We start from the raw sequence: 25354 nt of genomic DNA on the forward strand, positions 1-25354 counted from the left end.
TGTTCTAAGTATATTATGAATTCATTTAATCCTTAAAAACAACTTTATTAGGTAGGTGCTATTATTGCCTACTTTTTATAGTTTAGCACAAATATCGAAAGTAACTGCCCAGGTTCAGCTAGGTAGTGGCAGAGCTGAATGCACCGAATTGTATAATACTTCCCCCCATTCACTTTCAGTAAATGTTTACTTTTTGTTATTGTTAATTTTACAAATGGAGCAACATTTTAAAGTTCCTAGATATTTGCCAGTTCACGAGCATCAAGAACCGTTAAAATTTTTTTTTCTTTTAAACTGTATTGTGTTGTCTCTCCCTTTAGTAGATGTGTATTTAAAAAATCAAAAAAGAAAAAATAAATAAACTGTATTGTGTAGACTTGCTGTTTTACACAGTGATGAGAAAATAATTACTTCAAGATGGCTGAATTTATAGACTTCTGAATCTGGAATTTTCAAGTTTGCAGTGCTAAAATTACCCTTTTTACACTGGACTTGTCCTTAATTTATTGTTTTCAAATATAGATCATTTTATGTACTGCGGAGTGTTCTGAAATACACATAAACCAAAGGGGAGTCAGGTAAGGTGTATAAAAATTGCATAAGCTGTATGAAAGACTCACTGTGTTACTTAATGTTCTTTCAGTTGCATCAGAAATTATCACTGGCTAACTTAACAAAGTAGGAACTTTTGAAATATACTGGGAAGTACACAGAATCATAGAATCAACTGAACAGCTAAGCCTCAAGATAGGCAAGCACCCAGTTGTGCTGTTGACCTTTAGGATGTGGCTGTTAGCATGACTCAGCTCCAGTGACCCTCAATTTTCTAGTCTTTCCATTCAAGCTCACATTTCCAGGAGACTGTGATTGGCCTAGCTTGGATTAAGGTGTCTAATCATGACTCAAATTAGCTATGCCCGGGGGTCAAGGTCAGGGAGCACAGACACGTGCTCAGGACTATTTATAGAGAAGAAAGAATTAGGGTGAGACAGGCTGTCCTCATCAGTGACTAGCATTTTGGCTCCAGTATTGTGGGATAAAAACTTTGTAGAGAAAATCTTGAGGCTTAGAGAGGTGAACTGAGTTTAGCAGTGTCACACATCTATTAAGAGGTAAAGTTAGGATATGAATTTAGTATTACTAACTTTAATTTATTTGGTTCCAGGTTCTTGATAACTTTTTGATTACGAAGCTGAAAAGATTAGATTTCATTCTGTAGGGTTTTTGAGCTGAAAGGGCCATGTCAAAGTGATAATTAAAAAATGAATGAACGAATCAGATAGTGATATGTAGAATGGATTGGAGCAATGAGGAAAATCTGAGGAGATGACCATTAGTGGGGGTAGAGAGGAATGGAGTGAGGGACCTGTTAAATTATGCCTTAATTTAGTCAAAAGTTCAGCAAAAATGAAACTGCCATGCTGTTTATCCTTATTTACATAAAAGATGTTGATTACATTGTATTATTATCTGTTTGTGATAGTTAATGTACTTTTAATACCTTGCTGTTGTATTCTATTTCAGACTTTGGGGTTAGTGCTTTTTTAGCAACTGGTGGTGATATTACCCGAAATAAAGTGAGAAAGACCTTTGTGGGCACCCCCTGCTGGATGGCACCTGAAGTTATGGAACAGGTACCGTGTTTTTGTCTTCTTAAAATGGTTTACAGTTTTATTATGAAACTGAAAATACTTAATAGTGTTTTCTTTTGTTTGGTATACTAGGTTAGCTTTGGGAAATATCTGTCTCTGCTTCTTGGTTAAGACTTTAGTCCACCTTTGAAAACAAAACAAAACAAAACAGAAACACTCTAAAACTTTACAAAGGACTTATGAAACTCAGGAATAATATAATTAAGATTGTTTTAATAATTTTATTAGTACAAATTAGATGACGTAATTTTTTACATGTAGTTTTACTGCTGTTTCTTGAAGAGCCAGTTGTCTCTACATCCCCATTTCCCATTTGCTCTTCACACAATTGTAGTTGGGTGTCACTCGTCACATCACTTTAACTCTGCCACTTCTCAAATCTAGTGCTTATTTCTTATTCCTTATCTTACTTGTCCTATTGCTGGTATTTGAAACTGTTGACTAGTGTAACTTTATCCACTTCCTTAGTGTAGTTCCCTCATTCTTCTGCTTGTTACACTGTATCTCTGACTTCTCCTCTGGCTCTCTTTCTACTCCTAAATGACACTGTTTCCCAGGACCTTTATCTTGGGCTCTTCTCTTCTCTGACTGCAAATCCTCACTAAATGTTCTCATCTGTGCTTCTAGTTATTAATGATTTCTAAACTATATCCAGTCCAGTCCTGTTTCCTAAGCCTCCAGATAATTTCTAGCTCTTGATGGATGCTTTCCATAAATGTCTTATAGGCATATCAAACTTAGTATGTTAAACACTCAATTCATTTCCCCCCCCCCCTTTTTTTTTTTGGAGATGTGGTCTTGCTCTATTTCCTGGACTAGAGTGCAGTGGCATTATCATAGCTCACTGCAACCTCACACTCCTGGGCTCAAGTGATCCTCCTGCCTCAGCCTCCTGAGTAGCTGGGATTACAGGCATGTGCCACCATGCCTGACTAACTTTTCTGTTTTTTTGTTTGTTTGTTTTAACAACAGGATCTCACTGTGTTTGTTCAGGCTGGTCTTGAACTCCTGGCCTCAAGTGATCCTCCCACCTCAGCCTCCCAAAGTGCTAGGATAAAAGGCATTAGACACCATACCTGGCCTCTTACTCCGTTTTAATCACCTATGTTCATCCTGTTGGTGAGGGAAAGATTCCCACCCTACAATTATGGGGGTGGCTGAATACATAACACCTAATACTGAACAGATGAGATTAACAGCAGTTTATTAGTCATATATACACATATCCTGTAGAAGAAAGACACTGTATGCCTCTCAGAGACCCACAGGGTTGCACTGATGAGCAGAAGGAACAAAAAGGGACTTTGGTTAACATGCTTTATAGTACCAAGAAAGTGAGATGCTTCTTGGTTTCCTTAAGAGGATATGATTGGCTGGCAGGGAGCTGAAGCCTGCTGCTTGGGGAAAAGCAGGAACTATACCTATTCCATTTGATAAGGAGGATGGTTGGGCTAGGGGACATTATCCCTAGAGGCAGGGTGTGGGGAGGAGAATTTGTACTTTAGGTCATTAGAGGCCCTCATATTTTATCAGGTGGCAAGGCAGCATATACTATTGAGTCTTCATTTTAAGTCTTATATACTATCTTATATACCTATTTCTCCTCCTGTATTGCTCAGGATGGAAAATTAAAATTTATAACCATTTAATGTGGTGGTGACAGTGTAAAAGGAGAGAAATTTGGCATCGTACTCACACCAACAACTTAAAAAATATTCATACCCTTTGTAACATTTTTCATTATAGAAATTAAGGTGATAAAATAATACCATAATACAGATTCTTTGGAAAACAATTTACCCCCACTGTGAAACATTTTGTTCTAGTTCTTTCTAGTCTTTTAAAATAGATTATATACCTGTTTGTAAAAGTGTCAAAACTTATGAACAATTTTGTGTTCCTTTTTTCTTCATGTTTTATCATAAATTTTTTTTATATTTTCATAGAGAATTCAGGAACATTGCTTTTAATTGACTATATAGTTTAAGTGAATATGCCATACTTAACAATTTCCCTATTGTTCAGGCTGCCTCTTTTTTTTTTCTATTACCAAATATATTTAGCTTTTACCTACTTTAAATTATTTTATTGGTTTAACGCTTATGAACACTTGCATTGTTCTTGATACATATTAGAAGCCAACTTTTGAAAGTTCTTTGTTCTTGATACATATTAGAAGCCAACTTTTGAAAGTTCTTTTAGGCTGGTGAATATAATCATGTACATCTCTGTTCTTTGCAGGTCCGAGGTTATGATTTTAAAGCTGATATCTGGAGTTTTGGAATTACAGCTATTGAACTGGCTACAGGGGCAGCTCCTTATCATAAGTATCCACCAATGAAGGTGAGGCTCACATTCAAAATACTATTCTAGCCCAAGTCCTAATTCCTTTTCAGAGCCTTTCTTCATTTGCCATTCTTTCCATTTTTTTATTGTGGGAAAATACACTTAATATAAAATTTATCATCTTAACCATTTTTTTATTATTATTATTATTTTTTATTTTTTGAGACAGAGTCTCACTCTCTTGCCCAGGCTAGAGTGCCGTGGCATCAGCCTAACTCACAGCATCCTCAGACTCCTAGGCTCAAGCAATTCTACTGCCTCAGCCTCCTGAGTAGCCGGGACTACAGGCATGCGCCACCATGCCTGGCTAATTTTTTGTATATAGTTTTAGTTGTCCAGCTAATTTCTTTCTATTTTTAGTAGAGACAGGGTCTCACTCTTGCTCAGGCTGGTCTTGAACTCCTGAACTAAAATGATCCACCTGCCTTGGCCTCCCAGAGTGCTAGGATTATAGACATGAGCTACCATGCCAGGCCCATCTTAAGAATTTTTAAGTGTACGGTTCAGTGGTATTAAATACATTCATAATGTTGTGTAGCTATCGTCACCATCTATTAATATAGCCAAGCTTTTTTCATCTTCTAAAACTGAAACTCTGTACTCATTAAACAATAACTGTTGGTTCCTGCTTTCCTCAGCTCCTTGGCAATCACTATTCTACTTTCTGTCTGTATGATTTTGACTAAATACCTCATGTAAGTGGAATCATAAAGTATGTGTCTTTGTATGACTGGCTTGTTTCACTTATAATGATGCCCTCAAGATTCATATGAGGGCATGTTTTAGCATATTGCCAAAGTTCCTTCATGTTTAACACTGAATAATATTCCATTGTATGGATATACCACATTTTTTTATCCATACATTGGAGGACACTTGGGCTGCTTCCATGTTGTAGCCATTGTGAATAATACTATTATGAACTGTGGGTATACAGGTATTTCTTTGAAACTCTGCTTTCAATTCTTTTGGGTATATATGCAGAAGTGGAATTACTGGATCATATGATAATTGTATTTTTAACTTTTTAAGGAACAGCTATACTGTTTTCCACAACAGCTCTATCATTTTACATTCCCCCCAGCAATACACAAGGATTCCAGTTTCTCCTGGCAACACTTTTTTTTTTAAATTGGTGAAAGGTGGTATCTCATTATAGTTTTGATTTGCATTTTTCTAGTGATTAGTGATGTTGACCATCTTTTCATGTGCTTATTGGCCATGTACATGTACATGTCTTTGGAGAATTGTTTATTCACATCTTTTGCCCAGTTTTGGATATGATTGTGTTTTTGTTGTAGAGGTGTAAGAGTTCTCTCTATATATTGGATTTTAATCCCTTATCAGGTATATGATTACAAATATTTTGTATTTTGTGAGTTGCCTTTTTACTCTGTTGATAGTGTCTTTTGATACATAAAATTTTTAAACTTTCCTGAAGTCTAATTTAACTAATTTTACTCTTGTTGCCTCTGCCTTTAGTGTTATGTTTAGGAAATTGCCAGATCTAATATTGTGAAGCTCTTGCCTTATGTGTTCTTCTAAGAGCTTTATTGTTTTGGGTCTTACATTTAGGCCTTTGATCCATTTTGAGTTATTTTTGTATACATTGTTAGGTAAGAGTCCAACTTCATTGTTTTGCATGTGGATATCCTGCACCATTTGTTGGAATGGGTCTTTTACCCATTGGATGATCTTGGAAGCCTTGTCAAAAATCATTTGACCAGGGTCAAATGTGTGAGGGTTTATTTATGGGCTCTCTTTTACTAAGTTTCTAAATAAGGAAGTTTTGGTCCTCTAGCTTTGTTCTTTGTTTTCAAGATTGTTTTGGTTATTCAGTGTCCATTGAGATTCCATGTGGATTTTAGGATGGACTTTTCTACTTCTGTCAGTGGGATTTTGATGGAGATTGCTTTGAATCTGTAGATGGCTTTGGGTAGTATTGACATTTTAACCATATTAAACCTTCCAGTTCACAAACATGGTACAGTATGTGTTTCCATTTGTTTATGCTTTTTAAATTTCTTTCAGTAATTTTTAGCTTTCAGTGTACATATCTTTCACTTCTTTGGTAAATTCCTAAGTATTTTGTCCTTTTTGATGTTAATGTAAATGGAGTTGTTTTTGTAATTTCCTTTTCAGTTTGTTCCTTTTTAGTGTATAGAAATATAACTGATTTTTGTGTGTTGACTTTGTATCCTGCTACTTTGTTGAATTTATTTATAAGTTTTAATATTTTTTGTGTGTCGAATCATTAGGATTATCTCCATATAAAATCATATCAACTGCAAAGAGAGATAATTTTATTTCTTCTTTTCTGATTTGGTTGCTTAATTCTAATTTGGATGCTTTTTCTTGCTTAATTATTCTGGCTAGAATTTCCAGTACTATGTTGAATAGAAGTGGTAAAATGAGAATCCTTGCCTTGTTTCTGATCTTAGAGGAAAAGCTGTCAGTTTTTCACTATTAAGTATGTTGCTGTGGATTTTTCTCATATGCCTTTATTATATTAAGATAGTTTCCTTGTATTCCTAGCTTATTGAACCTTTTTATTGTCAAATGGTATTGAATTGTCAAATGCTTTTTTCTACCTCTTTTGAGATAATCATGTAGGGTTTTTCCCTTCATTCTGTTAATGTGGGGTATTACATTTGATTAATTTTTGTATTTTGGACTATCCTTGTATTCCAGGAATCAATCCCACTTGGTCATGATGTATAATCCTTTTAATATGCTGTTTAATTTGGTTTGCTAATGTTTTCTTGAGGATTTTAGCATCAATATTCTTAAGGGATATTGGTCTATAGCTGCTTTCTTTTTTTGTGGTATCTTTTTGTCTGGCTTTGGTATCAGGGTAATGCTGGTCTAATAGATTTAATAGCCAATGAAATGGCTTAATTTTTAAAAGGTGGTGGTGAGTAGGAAAGGGTGAGGTTTACTTTTCCTCCATAGTAGGCTGTTTCTCTTGCAGTTATAGCCAGACATATACCTGTTAAATTATTTGCTCAAAATGAGAAATACTGCCAGCCTTACTAATTCCATTTCAGTAAATATAAATTGAATCAGAAGAGAAAGTAGTAAGTCTAATCATTGCCACCTTTTGTTTTTAGTTTTGACTTTGTATTTACAAAAATGACATGTGCTTTTATTAAAAAATCCAACAATATAAGAAAACACAAATCACCCAAACCCCACCACATAAATATGACCTCCATTCCTTATTTCTCTATGCATCTAGTTAGTATGTTGTCATGGAAGTCAGGAAGGAAGAGATTTTGGATGGACAGTAATCAAGATTGTCAACTGCTGCAAGGAAGACAGGAAGAATGTGGCCTGAAAAAATACATAGCTTTGTTTACTAGGACATCAGTGATGGAAATATTTGAAAAGTTCTAGGAAGAGAAGGCCAGATTGCAAGGGGTCAAGGAAAAACAGTGCTATGAATAGGTAAAGTCAGCAAGGTCGTACTTTTAATTTTCCTATGGTTTTATTTTAACAGTAGTTTGGGCAATATAAGAATTTGGGAAGGGGACATGAAGAAACAAAGGATTCTAACTAAAGAACATAGCAAAGCTGGTACAGTGGGCCCTTGTGGATGAGTCTTCTGGGAAGCCAACCATCTATAGCATTATTATTTATGTGGAAGACACATAAATAATTCTGAGTTTTAAACAACTGATCTAGATGTGAACTTTTAGAAAATAAAATCTATTTGTATGCATGGGAGGGGTTTTACTTATATTAAAAATCTTTGGCCGGGCGTGGTGGCTCACGCCTGTAATCCTAGCACTTTGGGAGGCCGAGGCGGGCGGATTGCTCAAGATCAGGAGTTCGAAACCAGCCTGAGCGAGACCCCGTCTCTACCAAAAATAGAAAGAAATTAATTGACCAACTAAAAATATATATACAAAAAATTAGCCGGGCCTGGTGGCGCATGCCTGTAGTCCCAGCTACTCAGGAGGCTGAGGCAGTAGGATCGCTGAGCCCCGGAGTTTGAGGTTGCTGTGAGCCAGGCTGACGCCATGGCACTCACTCTAGCCTGGGCAACAAAGTGAGACTCTGTCTCAAAAAAAAAAAAATAAATAAATAAAAATCTTGACCACAATAGTTAGTTAAACTGCTGAGTCATCAAGTTTATACTATATTGAAAATTCTTACAGGTGTTAATGCTAACACTGCAAAATGATCCTCCTTCTTTGGAAACTGGTGTTCAAGATAAAGAAATGCTGAAAAAATATGGAAAATCATTTAGAAAAATGATTTCATTGTGCCTTCAGAAAGATCCAGAAAAAAGGTAAAATATGAAAGTTTACTTTTCTCTCCATCTAATATGTAAACCAGTGTGGGAAGGCTAAGAATCACATATGTGTATGCACAGGGAATTATTTGTACATATTCAAAATATAAACTTTTAAAAAAGTACACAGAGACCATTACACTAGATTGGAAATAGGAATTGATTTCTACCTCCTTTGTAGTATATGGTGTACCCTAAATAGTCCAGCTATTTCCTGATCAATTTTTTATAATTCTACAATTGTACATTGTGAATTCTATATTAATAAAATGACAGGTTAGTGTGAGAGGTTTGTTTTCAATTTGCAATTTAAAATTTATAAATAAATATTTTAATGCTATTTACAATATTAAAAACAAAAGAAATAGAGCAAATTTATATTTAGTGTCAATCATACTTATTTTCATGTTAGAAGATATTTTAGTAAGCCAACCAAAAATTCAAATAGCTTCCGTGTCAATACTAGGTGGATTGAATGGCAACTGAGCAAATAAATATGAATACCTAATGTGTGTAACTTTATGAATTAGAATCATAGAATGTTGGAGTTTATTAAGTACAACCTTTTACTTTTGAGGTCACCTGTTACCCTAGTCATAGAGGTAGGACTTGAATCCAAAAGTCCTGATCCTAGTTTAGGGCTCTGTTCCCACCGAATTTTATTTTTCTGTTTCGCATATATTTCACTCAGCTTTTTAGCACTGAGTTCTTTAATTTTGGTTCTTTTAAAGATCAACAAAAATAAAAGACTTTGCCATTCTTGATCACAACTCTAGTATATATATTGGGGCTTTAGAATATATTGTTGGAAATATTGGAAAGGATAAGAAAAACAGAGGCAGCAGAGTTTATGCTTGTGTTTTTGGAAATTTTTTTCTGTTTCTGAGTAAATGTTTTAAAAAGGTAAGGAACACTTTTACTTTTGCCAAATTAGTTAATTAAAAGAACAAAACTCTGTTGTTACAAATACCTAGAAATGCCAGATAAAATCTATCAAACTTAAAGATCCTCAATGCCAGAAATAAGGAGAAAACTATAAGTGAGAGAAGAAATATTGCGAACTAGTTCAGTGGCTGCCCTCAGTGAGATACTATTTATTCCAATAACCTACTGGTTTGGATTTGTTACTTCCTTGTGGAGAATGGAATTGAGATCTTGGGCCCATCCAGTGGGAATTTGAACTGAGATCCCACTTAAAGCTAAGACCTTCAGACATCTGCATCCTTAGTAAAAGGATAGACCAAAATAAAAACTGTCCATCATCACCAAGAGACAACAGAAATCTCTCTTGAATAATTAAGCCCTTTGATATGGACATTCCACAGGTTTGGAGTCTAAATATGTACTACCCATGTCATCCAGAAACCCACAGGATTAGAAAGTAAAAAAAAAAAAAAAAAAAATTATCACCAAACTGTTTTATTTTCAGCAGAAACAATCACAGAACTGGAAGAACACTTCCAAACTTCAGGTTCCGTGGGATTCTTAAACATAATACTCCACTGAAGATAAGATCACAATCCAAAATTATGAAACACACAGTGAAACAATGCATTATGAACTAGAGTTAGTAGACACAAGCAGAAGGATTTGTGCTCTAGGAAATTTAGATAATGCAGTCATAATCAGAAAAGATATAAAATAAGTATGTTTAAAATAATAAATCATAAAGGAAATCAAAACCACAAGAAAAGACTGTGACTATCACAAAATAATCAAAAAGCACTGCCAGAAATGAAAACTATAATAATTAAAATTTAAAACGTAATGGATTCCCATGAGTGTGGGCTGAGCTTACTGCCTTGCTTCTTGTGAATAGAGTATGAAAAAGGAAAAATAGCAACTTCACAGTGAAGAAACTTGGTAGATACCTTCTCCACCAAGTGATTAGGGTTAACCTCACCATTAATAAAAAACATACTGATATTATGTAGCTGTGTACCTCCTGATGTGATACTATGAGAAGTGCACACCACCTATGAGGTGTTCTTCCCCAAAATTCATAGCTTCAGTATATGTTGGGAGAAATCAGACAAAACCAAATTGAGGAATATGCTACAAAATACCTGATCAGTACTCTTTAAAAGTGTCAAGGAAAGGAGAAACTATCACGGATTCATAAAGACTAAATGCAACAAGGTGTTTGTTGTATATTAGATCCTAGAACAAAAAGTGGATATTAGGGGAAAGACTGGATTAATCTGAATTAAGTCTGTAGTTTAGTTAATAGTATTGTACCAGTGTTAATATTTTAATTTCTTGATAATTATACTATGTTTATGTAAAATGTTAACATTAATGCAAGCTGGTGAAGGATATATAGGAACTCTGTACTATCTTTGCAACTCTTCTATAAGTCTAAAAATTATTTCAATTTCTGTAAGTCTAAAATTATCTTAAAACATTTTTAAAAAGTAAAAAAAAAAAAAAAAAAACCCAAACCCTAGAAGCTATAGAAAATCTATTCTAGTTTGTAAACCATAATTAAATTTTATTTAGAACATTTGTAAGTTGAAGTAAAACACAACAAAATCTCTCAGTGGACTAGTTAAAACAGCCAGCAAAAAAGATAATTATATTTATTGATTCATCAAATACCAAGCACTGTTGTAAACACTTAACGTATATCATCTCATTAATTCTCACAGTAATCCTCTGAGGATGGCACTATTATTTTCCTCTATTTTACAAATGAAGAAACTGAATCACAGAGAGGTTAAGTAGCCTTGCCTGAAGTTACATAGCTTATAAATGGTGGCCTTAGAATTCTAGCCCATGTTATTTGACTAGAGAGCCTGCTCTTAATCACACTATACTGAGGAAATTGCTCAGAATGCAGCACAGAAAGATAAAAGATGGAAATATGAAAGAAAGATAAACATTTAGAGGATACAATGAGAAGATTCAGTGTGTGTATGCACATCCACACACATATCTATATACACATAAATATGCACTAACCAGGAGAGATTAGAGAGAATGTGGGAAAAACAATATTTAAAGAATTAATGGCTGAGAATTTTCTAGAATTGATGAAAGATCTATAGCCTCAGATTAAAGAACCATCTCCCTAAAATTCTAAGCAATATCCCCCTGCCCCCACTTCTATACATTGCAAAACTTCTAGATACAAAGCAAAGATAAATTGTTACATGCAACCTCAAGAAACAGATTACCAACTGAGGATTAGCAGGTAGATTGACAACCACTTTCCAAATAACAACAGTTGAGGCCAGCATTTAGTGAAATGCTGAGAGAAAATACAGTTATACGTCACTTAATGATGGGGATACATTCTGAGAAATGCATCATTAGATGATTATGTCATTGTGCGAACGTTATAGAATGTACTTACACAAACCTAGATGGTGTGGCCTTCTATACACCTCGGTCACACAGTGTAGCCTATTGCTCCAGCCACCGTTAGATATGTGGTCTGCTGACCAAAATGTCATTATGTGGTGTGTGACTGTGACTGTTAACCCAGAGTTCTCCATCTATTCAAACTATCATTCAAGAGTGAGCATGAAATTAAGATTCTTTTCACACAAAAATTGAGTTTTCCAGTCACATTCTATCATTTAAAAAACTCATATAAGGTGTACTTTAGAAAGAAGGAACTGTATGGAGAAGAAGGAATGAGTGATAAGCAGCAATGTTGTGCAAATTGAGGATATTGAAATCTTGACTGAATGAAAAAATAAGAATGGTAATGTCTAATTTCATTTTGCGTAGAACTTGCACATTTATTCACCTTTGTCATCTTTATGATAATCGTCTGAGGCACTGAGTCTCAAGTTTGAATGCACATTGAAATTACCTGGGCTTTTTAAAAACTACTAATGCCTGGATTTGCCCCCAAAGATCCTGCTTTAATTTGTATGAGGTACGGCCCAGTCATTGAGAATTTTAAATACCTCCCAGATATTTGAGTGCACAACAGTGTTTAAGAACTATTGCTTTTAGGGAGTTGGCCAGGTTAATACTGAACCTTTGAGAACTTGTGGTTTGCTTGGGATCACAAGGGAGGCAAAATCAGGTCCAGTCTCTTTCTTAAGTGTAGAATTCTTTATTCTGAATGATATTCTTTTAAAAGGTTATAAAATGGACAAGTATGCCTTTACTCAAAAGGCAATAAGACCAGGTACAGTTAAGTTAAAAACTGAGTTTTAGCTAAATTTGGGTAATGTACTTTACTTATAGAATCTTTGTTTTTAAAAGAGAAGTGTGAAATCTATTTTTAAGACTCTGAGTTACCTAGGTTGAAGGCTTGCGGGCAGCCAGGTGGTAAGAAGCAGAGGGCTTGATTTGATCGGTTTCCTCTTTGTGAGTTTAAATATATTTTTATGCCTTGATAAAACTATTAGATAGTGTCTAGCTTACTGCTTGGGAAATAATAACATTAAATAGCAAATATATTGGAAGCCACTAAAATCATGCTTCTTAAAGAAACATTTCACTAATGAATTTTTCAAAGAATCTACAATAAATATCAGAACATTTCTATTTGAATTTTTTATTCTGGTTAATGTCTCGTACCAAGTTTATTTTTACTTTTTGCTTTTTAGCGAGTTAAGGAAAGTAGAGTATACTGAGTTTTTATTTTGCTGCTGAAAAGATAATTTTCTCATTTTTGAAGGTGGAAACTCACATGACACTTGAATTAACTGGAAAACTTTTTTTTTCCTGATTTTAGACCAACTGCAGCAGAACTGTTAAGGCACAAATTTTTCCAGAAAGCAAAGGTAGGAAATTCTAGCTTTTCATTATATGTGTTCATATGATGCTTCAATTAATTACCCAAATTATGTTCACTGTTCAGAAGTTGCCTTTCTTAAGATGATTATGTTTGGAGGAATGATGATGAACAAAATAATTGTAGAAGGGACTATGTATACAATTTTTTGTAATTAAGATACTTGCTTTGGAATTTAACTAAATTAATTAGTTAAAAATTAACTAAGTTAATGTACTTTTATGGAAATTAAATTTCAGGTTAAACTTATAGGAAAAATGATTACTAAATTTTGCTATCATAAATATAATCTGTATCAACTCTCATTTCAAGTTTTATTATTGCATTAGTAAACATCTGATTTCCCAAAGATATCAGATAGTGGGATGTTACTTTAGTTGGAAATGTGAACCATCATCTCAAAGGACATAAATTTAGTATAGCAAACTTTTCATAGATAATGGTTTATACAGTACACTGAAGCTCAATCTTCTGTCAATTTATAAAACCATGGGACTAACATACTAAAGGAGCTTCAGAGTAAAAGAATGGAGGTTTTTCTTATACTTCTTTATAAAACAGTTACTATTTCACATTTTAATTGTGGTGAACATTTTTGTGTCAGTTTTATTGGTTTGATAAAACTTCTTGTAAGAACAAAACATTTGCTTTTCCTCTCCAGAATAAAGAATTTCTCCAAGAAAAAATATTGCAGAGAGCACCAACCATTTCTGAAAGAGCTAAAAAGGTAAATGGGAATTCAACTCACTTTTCATGAGAAATTGCAGATTCACTTTACTCTTGCATTTTGAAATTATATGTTAAGTTATACTTTGTTAATGATATACGAGTATTATTTGTTTTCTTTCAGTCTTTTCTAAGGCATTCTTTACCATGTTCATTCAAATATCACTGGTCTACTATATGCCTAGGTATTACTCTGCTATCTACTAAGGTGAAAAGTTATGCTAGGCAGCAGTTAGGGAATTAATTCTAAACCCTGTTGAAACACTGTTTCCATCTACCAGACTGAGATGTGATTTTATAACATACCATTTATAGCTTTGGATGTAAGTCATAGTATCCTCTTCTACCTCCAAATTTTCTCATGCTTTTACTAAAAGGCCAAAAGAATCTTATTGTGCATATGTAATTTCTAAGAAGTTTGCTCATAATGTGAGTGTAGAAAAATGCTTTAAGATCTCAGGGCAAAATCCTAGTACTCTGGGAGGCTGAGGCAGGCGGATTGCTCAAGGTCAGCAGTTCGAAACTAGCCTGAGCAAGAGCAAGACCCCGTCTCTACTGTAAATAGAAAGAAATTAATTGGCCAACTAATATATATATATATAGAAAAAATTAGCCGGGCATGGTGGCGCATGTCTGTAGTCCCAGCTACTTGGGAGACTGAGGTAGGAGGATTGCTTGAGCCCAGGAATTTGAGGTTGCTATGAGCTAGGCTGATGCCACGGCACTCACTGTAGCCTGGGCAATAAAGTGAGACTCTGTCTCAAAAAAAAAAAAGATCTTAGGGCAAAACATAAGAATTTTCCATTCCATGAAACTTTTATGAACCTCTGGAACAGTAGGAAGAACAAAATCCTCCCTTTTCCCTACTCTTATGTCTCTGCTCAAAGCAGACTTATCCACTGTGAAGAAAATGAGGCAGTTTAGGCTTTTGCTGATGATAGACTTGAAGAAGGTAGAGGTCCTGTACCTTATAAAAAATACAGTGGTAGCTTTTCCAGGAAGTTAAAATAATCAATGTCTAGTGGTGGCTTATTCTTTTCCATAGATCTCACTGCTTGGGAATTCTGATATTATTAAGAAGGTTTTACATGATAAAGAACCAGAAAAGTATATTGAACACTTTGAAATGATGTCTTACTAAGCACAATTAACTTGTCTCTATCTTAGAGATATATTTTTCTGCAAATTTAGATATTCAGTCTAGTAATTAAGGGACTCTCTTTTCTTCCTGAAGAGTTCTTTTTGAAAAGTACCAACAAGCTGTTGTTTTCTAGTTTTTTTCTTAGACTTAAAGTTATTTTTCACTTCTGGAAAAATTTCCTCTCCTACATTGGATCTTTTCACTTTCTATACTTTTTTCCTTGGATGTGTTTTCCCTTAATCAGTGGTTATAATTCACTGTTAAATATCCAAATCACCTGGGGACTTAAAGGGGGAAAAAAAAGAAACATAAAGAGTATCATCCCAAACCAACTAAAGTCATATCTCTGGGGACTGGGGACTGGGGACTGGGACCTGGGACCTGGAAGATTGCTCTCATGGGTAGCCACTGGGTTGAACACTCATTTAACTCATTCCTCCACTTCATTGCAGGTCTCTACTTAAGTGGCCCTTCCTCAGAATAATTTTCTCCAACTAGTAAAATAGTACTCTCCCATGCTTTTGTATCCCTTTACCCTACTTTATTTTTCTTTAAAGAACTTATCATCATCTGACATTTTATATTCTTTCTATACCATTAGAACAAAACCTTAATGAGAACAGGTACTTTTGGTCATTGCTATATCTTCAGTATACTTAGAGCCATTTTATCTACTAAAATAACAGTTAAGAGAATACAAAGAAAAGTCACAAACCCCAAATGGACAGAAAAAAAAATATGGGAGAAGTGAAAGCTGCAACCAAATTTTCTAAACTATGATGCCAGTAAAAAGTGGTAAGTGACTTGGCAAATCAGAGGAATATAATTGCTGAGCCAGCATTCAAGAAAGTTTAGAAGCTACCTTGTACAACAGAACTGCAGAAGGCAAGGGAGTTAGTACCAGGTACCTCCAGAAATGAGAGTGAAAGTAGGGCTAAAAAATAGGAGGATTGGTTGAAAGTCTTAAGGTAGAGTTAGATTCTGGTTCCCCTCTCTCCCTCCATGCTGGACCCCAGGAGATGTCTGGAGGTTTATTCTGCAGAAAGGTAAAAGAAATGGTCTCTGAACTGAAGGACACAGTTGAATAGTGGGAACTTACTGAAAAGGTGCATTTAAGTGAATGCTTACATGCTACATGTTAAGAACCCCTAGTCATATTACTTCATTCAACTCCTAGAACACAGCATTAAAGCTTATTATCCCCAAGACAGGACACTGGAAGATCTTTATGTGATTTATCTGACTGGCCCAAGAGGAAAACCTTAATGGTACTGACATTGGGGTTCCCTCTGAGAAATGCTCACCCAGATCACTCTGTAGTGAAGCTCATAGTCAGAAAACTCCACCTACTTAAAAACTCAGTGCTTCCAATGAGTGTTTTAGTTTCTTGCTCTTAAATATGAGCAGAAATCTAGGATCACAGGATATCTGAGGAAAACTTCTTCATATAAAAGATAGAGGACAAATAAACACAGGAAGAAAATTTAGAGAAAATAGAGTTATGATTTTATTAGGTCATTAAATATGAAATGTCCCATTTCAAATCAAAAGTTTAGTTTATTATATCTCGAACAAGAAGCAGTACAATCAATCAAAGTAGTATGAGCCTAAAGTATTGACACGGTTTTGCTATCTTGATGGTAGCTTGTTTATGCCAGCAGCAAAGAAGCCTGGAGAGCAGTAGTAATGAAATCGCAAAGGGCCTTTCCTACAGCTTGTTGAGAATTGAATATTTTTCCTTATAATACGTGGCCCAAAGCCTGGAAGAAGTGGTAGTCAGTTGGTGCAAATGGTGGATGACAGAGCGTTTCCAAGTCCAACCTCTGTAGTTTGAGCAGCATTGTTTGTGAGACATGTGGTCAAGCATTGTCTGGCAAGAGGATTGACCTGTCTGTTGACCAGTGGTGGCTGCTTAATCACAAGCATCCTCATCATTTCATCCAGTTGGTTGCAGTAGACATCCGCTGTAATCTATTGACCATGTTTCATGAAGCTGTAGTGGATAATACCAATGTTGGACCACCAAACAGACAACATTAGCTTTTTTTAAATGAATGTTTGGTTGTGGACTGTGTTTCTGCACTTCATCTTTATCCAGCCATTGTGCTGCTCTTGCAATTGTCAAAAAGAATCCATTTTTATCACACATAACAATACAGTGTAGAAATGGTTCACCTTCAAGTTGTAACAGCAAAGAAAGGCAAGCTTTGAGAGATGATTTCTCTTGTGATGCTCATGTTATTCGTGTGGTACCTATCTATCCAGCTTCTCTTTACCTTGTCGATTTGTTTCAAACAGTTCAGTATTGTTGGAATAGTAACATCAAACCTTGCTGCTAGTTCATGCATAAGGTGAGATGGATTCATTTCTACTATAGCTTTCAGCTGATCATTGTCCACCTCGGTCTTAGGTCACCCATGTGGCTCATTTTCAAGATTAAAATCACCAAAGCAGAAATTCTCAAACCATCAGCATACTGTGTATTCACTAGCCACATCCTTCCCAAACACTTTGTTGATATTTCGAGCTGTCTGCATAGCCTTGGTCCCACCACGGAACTCATATTTGAAAATAAAACAAATTTTTGACTTGTCCATGGTTTCATAAAAATTGCTCTAAAAACAAATTTGACAGATAATCACAAGCCAGACTATGCATTTGAAGGAATGAGGATGTGCCTTCAATAAAAATAAAATGAGAAATGTCAAAGTGAAATAGAGATATCAACTGTCAAACTTAGTACTTAAGGAAATCAGGCATTTCATACTTAATAACCTAATATTTAAGTTGTCTTCCGTCAATTTAAATGAAATCATGACTCTTTTGGAGATAAGAATTTGCATTCATAAAAAATGAAGATAATGCTATTTAAAAAGAAGCATTTGGCCAGGACAATACAGTGGGTAAAGAATAATCTTCTACAGCTGGAACCCATTCTACTAAGTGAAGTATCTCAAGAATGGAAAAATAAGCACCACGTGTACTCACCAGCAAATTGGTATTAACGGATCAACACCTAAGTGGACATATAGGAATAACATTTATTAGGTGTCGGAAGAGGGGAGGAAGGGATGGGTATATACAGCCACAACAAGTAAGATGTGCAACGTTTGGGGGATGGACACACTTGAAGCTCTTACTCGAGGGGGGAGGGGGGCATGGGCAATATATGTAACCTTAACACTTGTACCCCCATAATACGCTAAAAAACAAACAAACAAAAACAAATATTAGATGTATGTGTAAGCACATATTATAATCACATGATAGATAAAATAACTGTACTGAAAACACTATATACAATATAATATGTATATATGTATGTCAGTATGTATGTACTGAAGACATTATTTGTGTTTCAACATAATGTGTATATAGTGTATGTGTTACAATATATATAAAATCTTAACTGAGAAAAAAAATAAATAAAAAATAAAAATAGTTCAAAAAAAAAAAGAAGAATCTTCAGCAGATGGTACTGGTATAACTGAATATCCCCATGCAAAAGAATGAAGTTGGGTCTTTTCCTCTTACCTTACAGGAAAATTAACTCAAAATATATTGTAGACCTAAATATAAGTGGTAAGGCTATAAAACTCTTTAAAGAGTATAGGAGTAAATCAGTGGGAACTTGAGTTAGGCAAAGCTTTCTTAGATATAACAAAAATACAAGCCATAAAAGGAAAAATAAATTGACTTCATCAAAATTAAAAACTTTTGTGCTTTAATAGACACAATCTAGAAGGTGAAACGACAGCTTAGAGAATGGGAATAAGTATTTGCAAATCTTATATCTGATAAGGTGCTTATATCTAGAATATTTAAAGAAGTCTTAACAACTCACTAATAAAAAGACAACCCAGTTTACCAAATGGGTAAATGATCTGAATTGACATTTCTCCAAAGAAGATATACAAATGGCCAATAAGCACAACAAGATGCTTAATATTATTAGCCATCAGAGAAATCAAAACATTAATGAGGTACCACTTTATACTCATTGGGATGGCTATAATAAAAAAGACAGTAACAACTATTGGTAAAGATGTAAAGAAATTGGAATTCTTTTAACACTACTGATGGGAATGTAAAATTTGTAGCCACTTTGGAAAACACTCTGACAATTCCTCAAAAAGCTAAACAGAAGTATTATATGACCCAGCTGTTTTACTCCTGGGCATACCCAAGAGAATTGAAAACGTACATAAAAACATGTACACAAGTGTTCATAGCAGTATTATTCATAATAACCAAAAAGTGGAAACAACTCAAATGTCCATCAACTGGTGATTGGGTATATAAAATGTGGTATATCCATACAATGTAATATTATTCAGTAATAAAAAGAAATAAAGTTTTGATTTGTGCTATAATGTGGATGTAATGTAATGTGGATCCTTTAAAACATGCTAGTTAAAGAAGCCAGTCACAAAAAAACAAATAATGTGTGGTTCCATTTATGTGAAATGTCCAGAATTGGCAAATGTGTAGAGACAGAAAGTAGATTAGTGGTTGCCTAGTACTGAGGGTTTTGGAGAGAAATGGGCAGTGCCTGCTAAAGGATGTGGCATGTTTGGTGGGGACAGGGAGGGTTGATGATGAAAGTGTTCTAAATTTTTAATTGTAGTGATGGTTGCACAACTCTGAATATACTAAAAATAATTGAATTGTGTACCTTCAGTGGGTCAGTTATATAGAGTTGAATTATATTTCAATAAAGTTATTATTTTTAAAGGGGGGGCATTCACCAACAAAAAGCTCTTTTAAAAAAAGCCAACAAAAGCCATTGAAAACAGAAGAAATGAAAACTTCAATATAAAGGTTGTGGGATAAAGTTGAGGGAATTTACCAGAAAGGAGAGCCAGAAGGCCCAGATATAAATAACAGATTTGAAAAGAGGATCATATGAGAAGGTTCAGCATTTGATTTGAAAGAGTTCCAGAAAAGGAGAACTTAGAAAAACAGAAGAAAGGAAATCATTGAAGAAATAATTCAAGAAAAATTTCCAAAATTGATGGTCATGAATTTCCAAAATGAAGGATCCTGAGTACCCAGCACAGTGATTAAAAATAGACTAACACTAATGCACATTACCATGATAGGTCAGAATATTGTAGGCAAAAAGAAGAATCTATAATTTTCCAGAGAAGGGGGAAATGTCACAAACAGGATCGAGAGTCATGATGACCTCAGGAACACTTCTGGAAACCAGATCACAATGCAGCAGTTATCTTCAAAATTAATGAAAAGAAATGATTCCTAATCCAGCCTTTTTTTTTTCCTTTAACCAAAGTATAAAAGAAGTATGGGGATAGAATCAAGGTAAATTCATAAACGCATGGCTTTAATAAATGCACCATGCTAATAGTGGAGAAAGTATTTAAACTTAAAACAGAGAAATCATGTGATCCAGGAAGCACAGTCCTCTGGATGATGGTAGAGTACAATCTGAAATAGCAGACCTGGCATGAAATCAGCCTAGGGTGGAGCAGATCAGGAGGCTTTGATGAGAAAGTCTTCTCGAAGAAGATGATACTGATAGAATACTTAATTGAATGTGGTGAGAGGAGATTTACACAGCTGAGAAAGAATAAATATTAACTCCAGGGGAAACAAAAAAGGTATGCAGGAAAGAAAAGTAATGGTAATATACAATAAGGCTCAGCCATGAGTATCATGTATATAATTGCGTATGCAAACTAAATATTGATCTAACCAAAATTACAGTATATCTTGAGAAAAGAATAGAAGATTGATAATAGAGTTAAATTTTCATCTTTTGTGGGAAGTCCCATAGATAATTCCTAAAACCAAAATATGAATGAATAATGATAGGAACACATTAGAGAGAAGAATATAAATTCTAAAATAATAAGCTAAAATGAGTTGAAAGTGGTTGCTACCCGTGGAGAAGATAGGGGTTAGGAGATTTCTCTTTTCCTTAACAAAACTTGCACAGCAGTTTGAAAAGTATTAATATAAGCAGTATAATTTTTATTTAAAAACTTAAAACACGACATATTCTTTGTCTTGAGTTTATTTTGAGGACTGAAAACCTCTTTTATTTTTTCTCGCTAAATGTCCCAGGGCATTAAAACATTAATCATATTTGACCTATGACTTCACATAGCAGGATTTTGATGTTTGGGCTCAGAGTAATAGAAGTGCAGGGAAGGTTGGTGGTTGTGGAGACAGCAGAGGCTATGAACAGAGAGGGTTAGAATATACGAATTTATGGGAGTGCTTATGAGGAGAAGGATTATCCACTTAATGGGTTGAAGTGATAGAGAAATATGATTGTGTTTTCTGTTTAGTAAATGTGAAACGCTACCATAATCCACGTTTCTTCCTAATGCGCAGGTTCGGAGAGTGCCAGGTTCCAGTGGCCGTCTTCATAAGACAGAGGATGGAGGCTGGGAGTGGAGTGATGATGAATTAGATGAAGAAAGCGAGGAAGGAAAAGCAGCAATTTCACAACTCAGGGTAAATTTTGTTAAACTGTATGATTTTTCTAGAACTCTCTGTGGTTCTTATTTAGCGCAATCAGCTAAAATATAAAGAGTATATAATTATTAGTGACAGAATTTCCTTGAACAACTTATTAACATCAGGAGCCCATAATTCTGCATGGAATATTAGACTAGCACATATATTTGAATATGATAATATTTAGAGAATATAAAAATGACCCAGATCTATAGATGAAAACTATAATGTCTGAAAAATACACTGGATAGAATTAATTAAACATTTCAGAAGAGAAAGTTAGCAAACTTGAAGGCCTAGCAGTAGAAACTTTGTCCCTGAAGTCTGTTATCCTTCTACCTGAAGAGGAACAGTGTACTTCTTCTTTAGCTGGTATATCCTAGATATATGTCTGAGAGGTGTGTGTGTGTATGTGTGTGTATGTGCGTACGTGCCTGCCTGCCTGCCTGATGTCTGTGTGTGTGTGTGTGTGTGTTTGTGTTTGCTAAAAGCAATGAAGACAAAGGTCTTCTGCTTCAAGTTGACTGGTGTGTGTGTGTTTGCATTTGCTAAAAGCAGTGAAGACAAGGGTCTTCTGCTTCAAGTTGATTGTCAGGACTCAATCCCAAGAATAGATGTGTATATAGGAAATATAAGGGTTGGACAGTATGACGCCTTCACTCGGGACTTTTTTTGTGGGATGAATAGTGGGTCTCTGCTTTTAGGATCTACTTTGGTGAAAGCACTTATGACTCTGTTGATCAACATTGAGTATTTGTTGACCTCGTTTATCCAATGAGGTCTTTGAGTCTAGTCCTTTTGTAGAGCTAAGTTTGTAAAGGCTTTGCCAATGAAAATTGGCAAAAATTTATTAAGCTTTAAGTTTGGAAATGTTCATAAAACATATAAACATTTATCTCTATACAATTGTGAGTTTAATGTTTCATTATAAATGTGATACTATGGTGTCTTCCTTACTTTTTCATGTGACTCCTTTCTGAATTGACACTGTATTGTAATCAAATATTAAAGCTGCTGGAGGAAGCGAGAACTACATAAACCTTATAGTTCTAGTTTCCTATGAAAGAGATGATGATGCTATTTTTATTCTAACAAATATTTGGAAAGATAAATTATAGCTTTCAATATCTGATTATTATTGCCTAGCCATTTGTAGGAAATTTGGTAGTTCTGAAATAGTTATAATAGCTTCTCTATAACCTATACACTGGTATCTAATATACTGGCAAGACCCTATCTACTGGCATCTGTAGATACTAGTATATACAAAAATATATATACAAAAATTATACAAAAATATATAAATACATATACAAAAGTATATACAAAAATTATATATTTTGTCCACAGAATAAGTAGCTTTTTCTCCAGTATTTTTCATGTTATCTTCATAGCCATTTTTGAGATCATAAACTCTTTTTTTAAAAATGAGTCTTATAAAACTGTATTGAACTATATTAAGAAAAGAATATACCATGATGAAATGGGGTGGGGTAAAATGATGGTTCAATATTAGAAATCTTGTAATATTAGTAGAGCTGAGAAGAAACCCTATTTTTATTTTCATAGATTCTGAAAATGTCTTTGACAACATTTAGCACATATTCATAATAAAGACTCTTGTGTAGATCCAGATTTCCATCTTTGTATTATTTTTCTTATGCCTAAAGAACTTCTCTTAATATTTTTTGTGTTGTAGGTCTGCTGGCAATGATTTCTTTAAGGTTTTATGTCTGAAAATTCCTCTCATTCACCTTTATTTTGATAAGACATGTTTGCAGAGCATAGAACTCTAGATTGGTAGGCTTTTTCTTTCAGTACTTTAAAGATGTTTTTCACCATTTTCTTTTTTTTTTTTTTTTTTTTTTTTTGAGACAGAGTCTCACTTTGTTGCCCAGGCTAGAGTGAGTGCCGTGGCGTCAGCCTAGCTCACAGCAACCTCAAACTCCTGGGCTCGAGTGATCCTTCTGCCTCAGCCTCCCGGGTAGCTGGGACTACAGGCATGCGCCACCATGCCCGGCTAATTTTTTTTATATATATATATCAGTTGGCCAATTAATTTCTTTCTATTTATAGTAGAGACGGGGTCTCGCTCTTGCTCAGGCTGGTTTTGAACTCCTGACCTTGAGCAATCCGCCCGCCTCGGCCTCCCAAGAGCTAGGATTACAGGCGTGAGCCACAGCGCCCGGCCACCATTTTCTTGCTTGCATGTTTCCACTGAGAAATCTGGTGACATCCTTATCTTGTTTCTGTATAAGTAATATGTCTTTTTTTCTCTGCCTGCTTTTAAGATTTCCTCTTTATAAATACGTAGGTATATTTTTCTTCATGTTTCTTGTGCTTGGGGTTTTGTTGAGCTTGTTCAATCTGTGGGTTTGTAGGTTTTTATCAAGTTTGGAAACTTTCAGTCATTATATCTTCAAATATTTTTTCTGTCTTCCAATAACATATATATTAGCTACTTGAAATTGTGTCATATCCCACTGATTTTCTTTTCATTTTTTTAAAATTATTTTTTCTCTCTCGTCATTTTGTATAATTTCTATGCTGCCCTTCAAGTTCATTTATCTTTTCTCCTGCAACTTCTGCTAATTCTATCAAGTCTATATTTCAGAATCTCAGGCATTGCAATAGTCTAAAAGTTCAATAGATTTTTTTAAACTTCATCCATGTCTCTACTTAACTTTTTAAAGATATGTAATATAGTTATAATAACTATTTTAATGTCCTTCTCTGCTAATTCTAACATCCGTGTCAATTCTGGATTGGAAAAATTATCAATAGCTGGGTGTGTGGTGGTACATGCCTGTAGTCGCAGCTACTTGGCTGGGTGAGGTGGGAGAATCACTTGAGCCCAGAAGGTCAAGGTTATAGCGAGCTGTGTGATTGGGCCACTATATTCCAGCCTGGGCAACAGAGCAAGACCCTGTCTCTTAAAAAATTCTGGATGGATTTTATTTGATTGATTATTCTCTTCATTGTGCCTGTGTCTTCATACCCGGTAATCTTTGATTGGAAGCCAGACATTGTGATTTTTACCTTGTTTCATGCTAATAATTTTGTATTACTATGAATCTTGAGCTTTATTCTGGGATACAGTAAAGTTAATTGGAAATAGTTTAATCCTTTTGGGTTTTGCTTTTGTGATTTGTTACTTGGGTCTGGAGTTGTGTTCATTCTACAGCTATTTATTCCCCATTACTGAGACAAGATTTTTTTGAGAATACTACCTACCCAATGTCCTGTGAGTTATTAGTTTTTCCATTCTGGCTAGTGGGAATAGATACTGTTCCTGGCTCTTTGTGTGTGCTGCACTGTTCCCAGTAGCCTTTTTTGATGTTTTTTGCCTCAGTCTCAGGTAGTTTCCTTACACACATTCATTGATAAGTATTCTGCTGAATGTTCAAAAGCAACCCTCTGCAGATCTCTAGGGTTCTTTCTCTATGGAGCTCTCTCCTCCCTGCTGCATGTTAGGGAATGGGATGTAGGCCTCTGTGCGCCCCGCCCCCATCCGTGGAAAAATTGTCTTCCATGAATGGTTGGAGGGGAGGCACTCATCAGGAGGTGAGCGGTGGTCTAAAGCTTCATCTGTATATCTGTATTTACAGCTACTCCCCATTGCTGGCATCACCACCTGAGCTCCTCCTCCCTTCCCCCTTTCCCCCTCCATAGAAAAATTGTCCTCCATGAAACCGGTCCCTGATGCCAAGAAGGTTGGGGATCCCTTCTGAAAGAGAATAAAAAGAAAGAATTAATTCAGGTAACCTATGAACACAGTATCTGATTAGCTGCTCTTAGTCTTAGGCGTAGTTATGAGAGAAGGAGAAAACTTCAGAGAAATATTGAACTCCTTTTACTAGGATTGTTTTTCATAGTTACATATGCATAGCAGTTCTGAAACTCTTGTAGATGATTTGTAGGGTTGAGCAAATGAGTAAATGTCTTGGTGT

At 35.0% G+C, this 25354-nt stretch overlaps 1 protein-coding gene across 3 annotated transcripts in view; it reads left to right on the forward strand.

Annotated features, from left to right (window-relative positions):
- Positions 1 to 25354, forward strand: part of OXSR1 (oxidative stress responsive kinase 1) — a 95652-nt gene that overhangs the window by 53391 nt on the left and 16907 nt on the right. For all 3 annotated transcript variants that reach the window (XM_076006414.1, XM_012756391.3, XM_076006422.1), the window contains 6 exons: positions 1525 to 1634; positions 3894 to 3995; positions 8159 to 8292; positions 12992 to 13040; positions 13713 to 13778; positions 21279 to 21401. In XM_076006414.1, the coding sequence (XP_075862529.1) occupies positions 1525 to 1634; positions 3894 to 3995; positions 8159 to 8292; positions 12992 to 13040; positions 13713 to 13778; positions 21279 to 21401 (584 nt within the window). The remainder of the gene's footprint in view (positions 1 to 1524; positions 1635 to 3893; positions 3996 to 8158; positions 8293 to 12991; positions 13041 to 13712; positions 13779 to 21278; positions 21402 to 25354) is intronic.

This window comes from Microcebus murinus, chromosome 1, assembly GCF_040939455.1.
Source record: "Microcebus murinus isolate Inina chromosome 1, M.murinus_Inina_mat1.0, whole genome shotgun sequence".
Classification (NCBI taxonomy): domain Eukaryota; kingdom Metazoa; phylum Chordata; class Mammalia; order Primates; family Cheirogaleidae; genus Microcebus; species Microcebus murinus.